At 39.5% G+C, this 13321-nt stretch overlaps 1 protein-coding gene across 9 annotated transcripts in view; it reads right to left on the bottom strand.

Moving 5' to 3' along the window:
• ARMC3 (armadillo repeat containing 3) overlaps positions 1 to 13321 on the bottom strand; it is a 220415-nt gene that overhangs the window by 67458 nt on the left and 139636 nt on the right. For all 9 annotated transcript variants that reach the window (XM_060192278.1, XM_060192279.1, XM_060192283.1 and 6 more), the window contains exons 4-7: positions 12956 to 13081; positions 6275 to 6343; positions 5877 to 6052; positions 2947 to 3141 (exon numbers count right to left, since the gene is read on the bottom strand). In XM_060192278.1, coding sequence (XP_060048261.1) covers positions 2947 to 3141; positions 5877 to 6052; positions 6275 to 6343; positions 12956 to 13081 — 566 coding nt within the window. The remainder of the gene's footprint in view (positions 1 to 2946; positions 3142 to 5876; positions 6053 to 6274; positions 6344 to 12955; positions 13082 to 13321) is intronic.

The following is a 13321-nucleotide window of genomic DNA, read 5'->3' as shown; positions in this document are numbered from 1 at the left end:
GCAAAATTTTTTGCTTTCCATCTCTATGACCTGTTGCTCTGTTGGTCTACAGGACTTAGCTCCAAAGGGGGGCCTGAGATGGGACAATTATCCCATTGAGCTGCAAGTTTAGGCAATTACTTGGTCACTTTGGGGTCCTTGAGCCTCTGAATCAACAGTCAAAGAAAAGAGTTACTGTTCTGGCTGGGGTGATTGATTCCCACTACCATGGGTCATTTCACCAGATAAAGAACCAAGACACACTGGGACATGATGAGGGCAAAGAGAATGTGGAATGAGGACAAGAAGGAAGAAGGCAGCTAGAAACACTTATGACCACATGGTCAGTTATAGAGAAGAGGGCTATTACTGCCTTGAGGATTTCTTCCTAATATTGTTATGACTATGTGTGTGAAAAGTGTTTGTTAAAAAAGTGTTTTTTAATATATATTTTTAATTTATTTTCCCTTTTGTTGGCCTTGTTGTTTTATTGTTGCTGTTATTGATGTCATCATTGCTAGATAGGACAGAGAAAAATGGAGAGAGGAGGGGAAGACAGAGAGGGGGAGAGAAAGACAAACACCTGCAGACCTGCTTCACCGCCTGTGAAGCGACTCGCCTGCAGGTGGGGAGCCCGGGGGCCAAATCAGGACCCTTAAGATGGTCCTATTGATTTGCGCCATGTGCACTTAACCTACTGTGCCCAACTCCCCAAAATAGTGTTTTTTCTTCCATCTCTACCTTTATATATTACATAAGAAATTTTGACTTTAAAACTAGAGTTTTTTTGTTTACTGTAGTTCATCATTTTTTATTGGCCACCAAGGTTATCACTAGGACTCAGTGTCAGCATCACAAATACACTACTCCTGGGTGCCATTTTTTCTTTTTTTTTTTTGTCCTTTCCGTTTTGTTGAGTAGGACAGAGAGAAATTGAGAGGGGTTGCGGGGGAGGGGGTGAGGGGGCGGTATAGGGAATAGAGAAGGAGAGAGACAGACACCTGCAGACCTGCAGGTGGGGAGCTAGGGCTCAAACCAGGGTCTTTGCTCATGGTGATGTCTATGCTTAACTATGTACCACCTCCCAGCCCTCCTTTTTGTTAATTTTATACCATAGTATTTAAGTTATAGGATATCCAAATGAAGAGGAAACATCACATAAGGAAGGATTCAGCCCCCTCTTCTAGTGTGATTTTGGTTGTACACAGGACAGTTGTATAGTATCAGGAAAAAATGGAAGTATTTACCTTATTTTATTTAGTTAGAGTTTTTATTTGGAAAATAATTATGATTTAAGGATATATATGTGGGTGCTAAATTGACAAGGACTGTGGACTTAGGGTGGCTTGTTTTGAGTCTTTAATTTAGTTATTCAAACATCTGATCAACACTATTCTAGATGTTGCTCTAGAGTTTTTGTTTTTGAGATGAAATTAACACTTTAGTAGATTGAGTAGTAGATTACTCTCCATAATGTGAGTTAAATTACTCCTCTTGATTTACCCTAGATAAAACTTTGGCAATGTTTAAAAAGGCTAATCTGGGGCATTCAGGAAAATCATAAACAAGGTCATAAACCAGAATTCAAAGACCTTTAATCTTCTAAATCAAAATATTTTAACTGAGCTCCTCTAACCTATTTCAGGTGCACAACATAATGACTCCATATTCGTACATATTTCCAAATTATCACTACAATGGGTTTAGTTAACATCTGTAACACATATAATGCCAGGTTTTGTTTTCTTTGTGATGAGACCCTTCAAGATCTATTCTTTTAGCCATTTTCAAGTGTACAGTATAGCATTATTAAGTACAGTCATCTGTACTATAACTTCAGGGCTTATTCACCTGAGACAGGAAGTGTGTACCTCTTGACCCCTCACTCACTCCACTCACCCTTTCCTTTGCCTTCTGTCAACAACCAATCTGTTCTCTCTGAGCTTGGTTGTTGTTACTGCTGTTTTAGATTTCATGTGTAAGTGAGATCATATGGTATCTGTCTTTCTCTGACTCACTTCCCTTAGCAAATTGCCCTAGGGTCCATACATATTGTTGTCAATTGCAGTTTTTAAAAATTCATTTTATTTATTTATTTATTTATTTTACCAGAGCATGGCTCGGCTCTGGCTTATGGTAGTACAGGGAATTGAACCTAGGACTTTGGAGCCTCAGACATGAGAGTCTGTTTGCATAACCATTATACTATCTTCTTTCTTATGATTAAGTAATACTCAACTGCTTGTCCGTCTATTGAGCACATTTTCTTTATCCATCAGTGGGCATATGTTGTTTTCTCTGTTTGGCTATTTATAAATAGTACTTCAATAAAAATGAGAGTGTGTACTTCTTTTTGAGTCAGTGTTTGCACTTCCTTTGGATAAATGCTAAGAAGTAGAGCTGTTGAATAAGTAGGTTGTTCTGGAGTGTGTGTGTGTGTGTGTGTGTGTGTGTGTGTGTGTGTACACGCATAAGCATGGAAAAGATTGAATTTAGGGTCTCATGCATGTGCTTTACCACTGAGTGGCCCCCAGCCCAGCTTTTTGTTCTATTTCTACATGAGAGGGAGAAGGAAAAATGGGGGGGGAGGGAGAGGGAGAGAGTAAAGTACTGCTCCATCATTCACAGAATTCTAACCTGTTCCATATTGCTACAGTGGAGCTACAGGTGGAACCTTAGACATCACACCTTCAAGGCAGGAACTCAACCACTGAGCCAACTGACCTGATTTTTAACTTGTAGGGAATTTCCCAGAAGGCTTTAAAAATAATTATAGGATAGCCTCTTATTCACCTGACTTAATCTGCTGATAAATTATGTTGCAATAAGCAGATTAGTCCACTCTGCTTAATTCAATGCTTACAAATGATACAGTTGAATTTAAAACATTTTGCATTTCACACTTTATATAGCACCGTTTAGGAGAAATACATTTCTTCATAGAGAATTGAATGACTGGTACAATACCTTGGCTTCTAGGATCTTAATAAGCTGGTCCACTCCTTGATTGTCTCTTAGCATTGTTCGTGACTCTTTATCATTTGTAATGACACCTAAGGTTTTGAGAGCCAACAGTTGAATAACTGGAAATTCTGACTTCAAGAGATCTAATATAGGGGGAACTGCATTTAGTTCCTGAAGTGTAGCTCGGCACTGAAAATCCTGCCATGAAATACAAGATATCAAAGTTATTCTGAAAGCAAAATACAGTCTCAAGAATGAAGAAGCCTTATTTTCTAAAAAGGAATGCTACAAGTTATAATTTTTCCATTATTTTATTCCACATTCCCTTCTAAAATGACTCACCAACAAAAATAAGCAAGCCCTCAATTGGCAACACCAGAATATTCCTCTTTTTTTTTTTTTTAGCAATGCAGACATTGTCAATAACAACAGATAAGACATTTGACTTTTATACTATCTATTGGTTCTATATTATGCAGTATATAAGCAGTATTACAATAAAATCCATGCATAATAAAAATCTTACCATACTCTGTCCTGTTTTGAATAATATTTGGTGAAATGAAATAACAGCTTTAGTCCCTGTTATCTCCATCCAAGTGGGTTGTTTATGAAATACTCCTAGGTACACAGTGCCTTCTGTAGGCTCTGCAAATTTACACCCCTAACTGGCTACAAAATAGTGAGTTGCCCTTTTGTTTATAGGGTGAACTATGTGAAAACTAATGTAAATGGAATTATTTTTTTTTCACTCTGATTTAGTTATTTTATGAGGCAGAGAGACAGTCAGAGACCACAGCACTGTTCTGGTTTGAACCAGCACTGCTCTGGTCTGAATCAGGTCAGTGCCAGGACCAAACCTAGGATCATACATTCCAAATCCTGTGCTCTGTCCACTGAGCCACCTCTTGGCCTGGCCACTGGAGTTATAATTACCTAGGGGCAAAGAGGTCTCTGCAGAAAAATCTGTTTTACTGTTGTTTTCAATTAAAAAAATTTTTTTAGTATGTGCTCTTTTTCTGTATATCCTTTTATACTGGGTCTTTCTCTTACACTGGGCAAAACCACTAACATTCCAAGAAGCCAATGAGAAGGAGAACATCCTGTTTGTGGACTCTGGTAAAGAGAACTTTCACTTTCTGGCCCCTCCCCCTGTCCACTTTCCTCCTGACTTCTTCACCAGACCATTACCTCACCCTCAGCCATATCCTCCGTGACCTCACCCTTCTTTTTCTCTTTATAAGAAGTCCCTGCAGGGTTGCATTGTAGGTTTCGGCCCAAATCGGTGTGCCCTGAATTTCAATTCCCTGCTAGTGCCACATAAATGCAGTTAGTTTGCCAGTTACCACCGCTGTTCTCTGATTGAAGGCCAACATTTATACTGTACCTCTCCCCAGCCCCCATACATCTTGAATTTCTAATGCTTGATATGTCAAAATGAGACCTCATTTGGAAACAGGATCATTGAAGGCATAATTAGTTAAGGGCACAGTGGGGTAGGGTGGGTATTTAATGAAGTAAGAAGAGTGCTGTCTTTATGAGGAGAGAGAAACAAGAGAGAAAGACTGGCAGGATATAGCTGTAACTGAAAATTTCCAGGGCTGATAGCTTCTGGGAGCTAAAAAGAGATGGGGAAGGGTTCTTCCAAGTCACTGAGGGGGCCTGACCCTGCTCAGACCTGGAGTTTGAACTTCCGGCCTCCAGGACTGAGAGAGAGAGTTATGTCCTGATGGGTTAAGTCACCCAGATTGTGGTACTTCGTGACAGCTGTCCTAGGAAATTAATGCAGTTATGGCTTAGTACTTCTAGAGTGGCAGAGTCTTCTCATTTCTCTGTAATAAAAACTACAGGGGAATAGAAGTCTTGGGGTGAATAACACAGACTGCATTTACACAATTAGCTAGATCTCTCAAATGAGGTAAAGTCTTATGTAACCAGAGAAGGGAAACTGTGCTGGGCTTCCTATTAAGGGAGAGGTCTCCTGCAGCAAGAGTGAGGAAGATCTGCTTTTGTCTTTTCTTGGCCAAAGCCTACTCAGCTCTCATTCCTATATGATTTGACTGGAGAGTTCACCTCTGCAGGAGGCCTCATTCTTCTCTGTATGTTCCACTGCTGACTTATTAATAAGAGTGTTTTGTATTTTCAGTTAAGCTAAAGCTTATCAAGTAAATGTGCATGGAGATGGTTTGGAAATCTGAGTGGGAAAAGTCAACAATATTTATGCACTTCCCATATTTGGGAGTTACTCTCTTCCCTGGTCCAGCTTTCTAGCCCTTTTTCCAGCTGTGACATCATCTCCCCAGACAATAACTTGGATCCACCTGCATGTCAGATGTCAGGCTCAGAAAAAAAAAAAAACTAGTATAGTCATGGGCCCTTTGGAATATAACTAAAATATGCCTATTGATATCTCTGGTATCATCCTGCAAGCTATTGCTGAAAATTCAAAATATATTTCTAATCAATACCTCTTTTCAATGGGCAATAAAATATGAAAACTGAATGGCTGCTACCAAAAAAGGTATTATATCTACAGAAAACAGACACGTCTGCTATATTTAACTCTGAATATCTACTAAAAATAGTATCAAAAAGAGCTGATTAATCAAAGCTGGAAAACTTAAAAAAAAAAAAAAGCCTTCTCTGGGGGGGGCCAGGAGGCAGTTCATTGCAGAGTGATCATGCCTTGCTATGCATGAGGTCCTAGTGGAGTGATGTACTGCTATTGTGTTTCTCCCCTGTACGTTTATCGCTCTCTTTCTCTCTCTAACAGAAAAGAGTCAATGAAAACACCAGGCCAGAAAGCCACTGAATGGTAATGCACATGACTGAGGTTCATTCATTCGTTTAAAACAAAATCCTTTTGTTTCATGGGAAAAAATCAATTCTATAATCAACTTAAGTCCAAATGCACTTGCCCAGAGTAATCTGACCTGGACCAGGTTGTAAATGCACTCGATTGAGTTCTTCTTCACATCCGGGTCTGGGCTGCTCAGTAGTCTGATGAGAGGCTCCAATCCACCTTGTTCAAATATTTGCACTTTGCTGGTATACTCAGCAGACATGTTTGCTAGGCAAAGACTAGCAAACTCATGGATAACTACTTCCTCTGTGTATCAAAGACAAATAACACAAGTATGTTGAATACTCTTTCAACTGGTCCTCTGAAGCATGTTCTGACAAGCAGAATTCCAGGAAGCCCATCTTAGTTTAAGAGAGCTGACTGGCAATTTACAGTGGGCATCTCACAAACTACTTTCAATTAGTAGCTCAGCCAAATGTAAGGAAGAAATGAGTCCTGTTTCTGAGCTAGGGGTAGGGGCAAAGTTACCTTCTGGAGCGAGCTGGGCGATCACAGAATTCATGACATCTAACTCCCGTAACAATTTTTTAACATCATCTGTGAAAGAAAAAACAAATATATTAATGCTTGTTGTTAATATTAATGGAAATTTTCATTGAAATGGAGGCAGTTGCTATTCTTATCTAACTTTAGAGGTAAGGAAATTGAGGCTCAACAACACTCAGGGAGTATTGGTAGGAAAGATTTTGCGTTAATGTCTAGATGATCATAAGATTCTAACACATGTTCCTTATCCACTGAGCCATACTGTACTCTAAGAACACGACAAAGAATAATCATACTCACGCAAAATGTGCTTCAAATGCCTATTAGTTCAGTTGAGCTACTGTGTTCTATTCTTGTTTATTATGCATTAGCTAGTCATGCAAAGATAAGTATACTTTTTAAATAGAAATTCAGATTGGTGTTACTTACAATCAGCTACTTAAAGTTATAGTATAGCACACTATGATCCCATCCTGACTTCTCTGGGCAGATAACCTCACCAAGTGTGTTCCAGAACCTCTCCTCATCAGAGCCCAACTCCACTAGGGAAAGACAGAAACGATTGGGCATATGGATTGACCTGCCAATGTCCATGCCCAGCAGAGAAGCAATTACAGAAGCCACAACTCCAACCTTCTATACCTCCATAAAGAATTTTGGTCCATACTCCCAGAAGGGGTAAATGGTAGGCAAAGATGACCCCAGGGCTCTGAACTCCAATTCCATCAGGACCCAGAGAGAGAAGAGTAATAAAGGAAGGCCATTTAGAAATAGTAATAGATGTATGTGTGACTTATAGAAGAAGATAATGAAGAACCATAGAAAAAAAATGGATATATATTTATATAATTATAGAAATAATACTCAACCCATATCTGTGACCTTGGGAGAACTATTGCAGTTTCCAGTGGAGGGACACAGAAGTCTGCTGATGGGAACGATGCGGAATTCTACCCCTGTTATAATTTTGTAAATCAATCTTAAATCACTAACAAAAATTTTTTAATTGTTAAATAGCATAGTTCAACCCTGGCTACCGGTGGTGGCAGGGTTTGAACCTGGAACCTCACACATATAAATCTTGATGTGTTATTGCTGTGCTATCTCCCTAACACTACTTCTTTCCTGTCATCCTTAGCACTCCTTTATTTCTGAAAAATAAGCATCACTGCTCCTTTAGTTCTGTAATTTTTCACCTGGAACAATTATCTTCATCTGTGAGATGAGATGAGCACTGTCAGAATTCTGGAAAGTTTTCTTTGCAGCAGCTGAAGCAGATGGTCTCTGGAGGAATTCCTCCTCATTAGCCATTAAGTGTACAGTACTTGGCTTTTACTGGACAGCTTTTCCTGTGGGGTCTTCAATCTGTCAAAGCCTCTGCTTTCTGTTTCTGTTCAAAATGGCTGAAAGAGCGCCAATCACATTATAGCTAGCTAAATGTACAGGAAGAGGCTTGCAGTACAACAAGCCTGTTGTACAACTGAACTTCAGGAAAGTAGTGGGTCCTGTAGTGGAGGACAACATTTTGCAGTCAATTCTGCTTTTTGCTTTTAACTGTATTGTCCCCATAGGTGGAAATGCAGTAGCCCTGGCATAATACTCATGTTTCCAGTGTTCTGGAAGGCTATACTGAGGTGAATTCTCTGACAGAGTGTGTTGGGCTGCTCTTTGCATACGTTTGAGTCTGCTCTGTATAGCTCAGAACAATTTTCGTGAAGGTCATGATGTCTTTTTTTTTTTTTTTTACATGTTTGACAAAAAATGATTCTGTGCTTTTCACAAGTACATTCTGCATTTGAATTCCAAAACCACCTCCATGTATTTCAAGGTTTCTGGGGTGATGCTGATCATGAGGTCAACAAGGTTCATTCTCTGCATCCTTGTTCATTCTTTGTAGAATCTGTCCCCAGGGGAGCCAGGTGGTGGTGCACCCAGATGAGGCAACACGTTACCATATAAAAGGAGGCTGGTTTGAGCCACACTCCCCACCTGTAGAGGGGATACTTCACAAGTGGCAAATCGGGTCTGTAGTTATCTTTCTTTCTCTCTCTCTTCCCTTCTTCTATTTCTTTTTGTCCTATCAAACAAAATAGAAAGGGGGGGGGGAGGAAACAATGGCAGCCAGGAGTAGTGGATTCACAGTGCTTGCACCAAGCCCAAGTGATAATCCTGGTGGTAACAGAGAGAGAGAGAGAGAGAGAGACAGAGAGACAGAGAGAGAGAAAGAAAGAGAGAGAGAGAGAAAGAAAGAACCTGCTTCCAGAAGGTCCAGTCACCCTGTGGTATCTGTGATAACATGCCTTGGTTTGTCCAAATAAGTTCAACATTTTGATTAGAAGGGATTCTTTGAAGAAATTATTGTTAAGATATGAATTCAGCCTCCTATGGACATCTTTTACAATTTTTTTTAAAAAATTATATTTATTAATTTATTTTCCCTTTTGTTGCCCTTGTTTTTTATTGGTTTTGTAGTTATTATTGTTGTTGTTATTGATGTCATCATTGTTGGATAGGACAGAGAGAAATGGAGAGAGGAGGAGAAGACAGAGAGGGAGAGAGAAAGATAGACACCTGCAGACCCGCTTTACCGCCTGTGAAGCGGCTCCCCTGCAGCTGGGGAGCTGGGGGCTCAAACCGGGATCCTTACACCCATCCTTGTGCTTTGTGCCACATGCACTTAACCTGCTGCACTACCGCCTGACTCCCTTCTTTGACAATTAAATGGGGAACAGAGTGTCTCTTCAGCAAATGGTGCTGGTAAAATTGGATTGAAACATGCAGAATCATGAAACTGAACCACTATATTTCACCAACACAAAAGTAAATCCCAAATGGAGCAAGCACTTGGATGTTAGACCAGAAACTATCAAATACTTAGAAAAAAATATTGGCAGAACTCTTTTCCATCTAAATTTTAAAGGTATCTTAAATAAAATGAATCCAATTACAAAAAAGACTAAATAAAAAATAAACCAATGGGACTACATCAAAATAAAAAGCTTCTGCACAGCAAAAGAAACCACCACACAAACAAAGAGACTTCACATAGAATGGGAGAAGATCTTTACATGCCATACATCAGACAAGAAGCTAATAACCAAAATATATAAAGAGCTCACCAAACCCAGCAACAAGAAGCCAATGACCCCATCCAAAAATGAAGAGAAGATATGAACAGAATATTCTCCATAGAAGAGATACAAAAGGGCAACAAACATAAGAAAAAATGCCCCAAGTCATTGATTATCAAAGAAATGCAAATAAAGACAATAATGAGATACTACTTCACTCCTATGAGAATGTCATACATCAGAAAAGGTAACAGCAGCAAATTCTGGAGAGGTTGTGGGGACAAAGGAACCCTCCTACACTGCTTGTGGGAGTGCAAACTGGTCCAACGACTGTGGAAAGCAGTCTGGATAACTCTCAGAAGGCTAGACCTATGATCTATGACCCTATGACCCTGAAATTCCTCTCCTGGGGATAGATCCGAAGGAATCAAACATACCCATCCAAGAAGATTTGTGTCTACCTATGTTCACAGCAGCACAATGTGTAATAGCCAAAACTTGGAAGCAACCCAGGTGTCCAACAACAGATGAGTGGCTGAGCAAGTTGTGGTCCATATACACAATGGAATACTACTCAGCTATAAAAAATGATGAATTCACCTTCTTCACCCCATCTTGGATGGAGCTTAAAGGAATCATGTTAAGTAAGATAGTCAGAAACAGAGGATGAATATGGGATGATCTCACTCATAGACAGAAGTTGAAAAACACAATCAGAAGGGAAAATGCTGGGTCTGGTGTATGGCCCCAAAGTGAAAGGGGGCTGGGGCTGGGAGAAGGTTCAGGCCCTGGATCATGATGGCAGAAGAGGACCTAGTGGGAGCTGAATTGTTACATGGAAAACTGGGAAATGCTATGCATGTACAAACTATTGTATTTTACTGTCAATTGTAAACCATTAATCCCTCAATAAATATATTTTTTAAAAAAGATATGAATTTAATCCCAACGGCATGTGAAGTTCAATACCAGATCTAGTAGGCCTATCCGATGTTTTTTTTTTTTGCCTCCAGGGTTATTGCTGGGACTCAGTGCCAGCACTACGAATTCACTGCTCCTGGTGGCCATTTTTCCCATATTTTTGGATAGGACAGAGAGAAATTGAGAGTGGAGGAGGAGACAGAGGGGGAGAGAGAAAGACGGACACCTGTAGACTTGCTTTGCTGCCTGTGAAACTTCCCCCCTGCATGTGGGGAGCCAGGGACTGCATCCTCACATGGGTCCTTGTGCTTTGTACTATGTGCGCTTAACTGAGTTCACCACTGCCCAGCCTCCCTAAGACATTTTCTTATGGCTCAATGGATGGTTCAGATTCACTGAGAGTTCTTGGTGGTACTACTCATCAACTTGCTATTCTGCTTTTTTGCCACTGAAAAGAATCTTTCCTGAGGGTAATGCAACAACAACAACAAAAGTGGATAAGCTATTCCATTCATCATATCAAATACAATATTGCCCTCTGGCTACTTCTTTCTCAACAGAGAACACTCAGCCATGGCACCTGAATAGAAACTCTAACTTGTGGTTGGGCTACAGACACGAGTTCTAACTCGGTAGTATGACATCTGCAAAGTACTGATACAGTGTGACACCTACAAAGTATCGATTGTTTCACAACTCTCACCTCCTTCACTTCCTGGAAGACCCTCATGCACTTTATTTTAATTGTATTCGTGATTTCTTAGTTTCCTAATATGGAGAATCTAATTTATTTTTACAGATTTTTTTTTTACATCAACCTTTTCTTAAGGTAAATGATAGAAAGTCTGGCTTTCAAATTCTGCTGCTTCTCCTTGAGGATTCTAATGAACTGTCTCCTCAGCTGACTTCATTAAAAGAATTTCTGTTAAGTGGCCTTACCAGACTAAATACAAAGTGGCAGGCAAAAGACAGCAGTTCTATTTTTATTTTTTAAAATAACTTAAGTGTCTGTCACAATGACCCAAGCTTCGCATAGACACAAAACTCAATCACCCTTGCAAAAGAAAAACAAATCATAATTTAAAAAAGTAAAGAAGTATCTATTTGCAACTGAAAGCAGGACTAAACAGCTCTCCTGGCAATACTTCAGCACCTTCCATTTTGTTGCCTTAGCCAAGATCACAGAGCACACTGAAAGCAACACAAAAATGCAAACTTCTGCATGTGTATCTGTTATGCTAAGATGGCCTGAAGATGGTGGCTTAACCATTTGATTGCAGCATGTATTTCTTTCTTTTTTTAAAAGACTTCAAAAAATATTTTTATTTATTTACTAATGGGTAGAGACAGAGAGAAATTGAGAGGGGAGGGGGGATAGAGATAGGGAAAGAGACACCTGCAGCCCTGCTTCACCACTTATGAAGATCTCCCCCTGGAGGTGTGGACCAGGGGCTTGAACCCGGGTCCTTGCATACTGTAAGGCATGTGCTCAACCAGGTGCACCACTGCCCGGCCCTATATTTATTTCTAATACATGTGGAAACACAACTTTTCATTTAGTTTAAATGAATACTTGCTATTATTTAAAAAAAATGTTTCCCTGGGCATTAATTTATGTGGAACAATAATTGTTAATTATTATTAACAAAAATTAATGTATCAAAACTCTACCCTGGGCCTCATTTATTAAGAAAGATAAATGAAACCCAGGTTATATATAAGCAGAGAGAGAACATTATATACTAGCTCAAGAAAAAACATTTAAGAGATAATGATTGCCTACCCCCAACTTGTAAGACTAAAAATTGCTTTGTCACTCACTGCCTTTGAGAGTTTTTACAGAGATATATTTGCACATATTTGTATATCAAAAAATAGTTAAAATGGAAAATCATGCAGTTACTGTCTAATAACTATCTAATGTTTCATTAACATTAAATTTAGTTTAAAACAAATCTCTTAAAGGTACATTTAAAAGAAGGACAATGAGATTATTTGATTTTTTTTTAATGGTGAATTCACTTTCTTCACTCATCTTGGATGGGGCTTGAAGGACTCATGTGAAGTGAGATGAGCCAGAAAGAAAAGGAGGAATATGGGATGATCTCACCCATAGACAGAAGCTGAAAAATAAGAACAGAAGAGAAAACACAAAGCAGAACTTGGACTGGAGTTGGTGTATTGCACCAAAGTACAAGACTCTGGGGTGGTGAGGAGTGTTCAGGTCCTAGAACATGATGGCAGAGGAGGACCTAGGGGAAGGGGGTCAGATTGTTATGTAGAAAAATGAAAACTATTACACATGTATAAGCTACTGTATTTTACTGTTGACTATAAACCATTAATTCCCCCTTTGGTAAAAGAAAAAAAAAAGGAAAATGAGATTTTTAAATTTTTTTCCTCACCAGTGCTTTGCTGGAGCTTTGTGCTTGCATGGTGTCATTGTTCCCAGAGGAAACATTTTTATAAGATAGTGAGAGACAGAGAGGAAGAGAGAGAAGAAGAGATACCACAAGACTACCTCCTGAAGCTTCTCCCAGGTACGTGTTTCCTATGTGGTGTCTGGGAGCTACAACTCAGGCTTTCATGCTTGATAAGCTATGTGCGTGCTCCACAAAATGAGCTATCGTGGCCTCAGATTATTTGGTTAATTTTAAAGACTGATACTTACTATTAGAAGCCAGGATTCCAAAGATCATCGTAGCATTTCTCTTGACAATTTTGTCTTCGTGGGTGAGCAGTTTAGTTAAAGGTTCCACAGCCCCCAGTTCAAGGAGGGTTGCTTTATTCTCCTCGCCTTCCATAGAAGGTAAAAGAACACAGCACGTGAGCATTACTCCAGAGCTCTCTGTCAGTGCAATTACTTATTTACCATCTGCCTCTCACATTCCTCTTTGCTCTGGCACAGAATTCTCTGAGTAAACTTCATTTCTCAACTTTTCTTTTTCAATTATTTTTTTAAATTTTATTTTTTCAAATCTGAGAGAGGAACAAACCAGAGCACCACGTTAGCATGTGCAGTGCCAGGGATGGAACC

Source organism: Erinaceus europaeus, chromosome 6 (assembly GCF_950295315.1).
Source record: "Erinaceus europaeus chromosome 6, mEriEur2.1, whole genome shotgun sequence".
NCBI lineage: Eukaryota > Metazoa > Chordata > Mammalia > Eulipotyphla > Erinaceidae > Erinaceus > Erinaceus europaeus.
The sequence above is the reverse complement of the archived record's forward strand: the minus strand, read 5'-3'. Positions and strand labels throughout refer to the sequence as shown.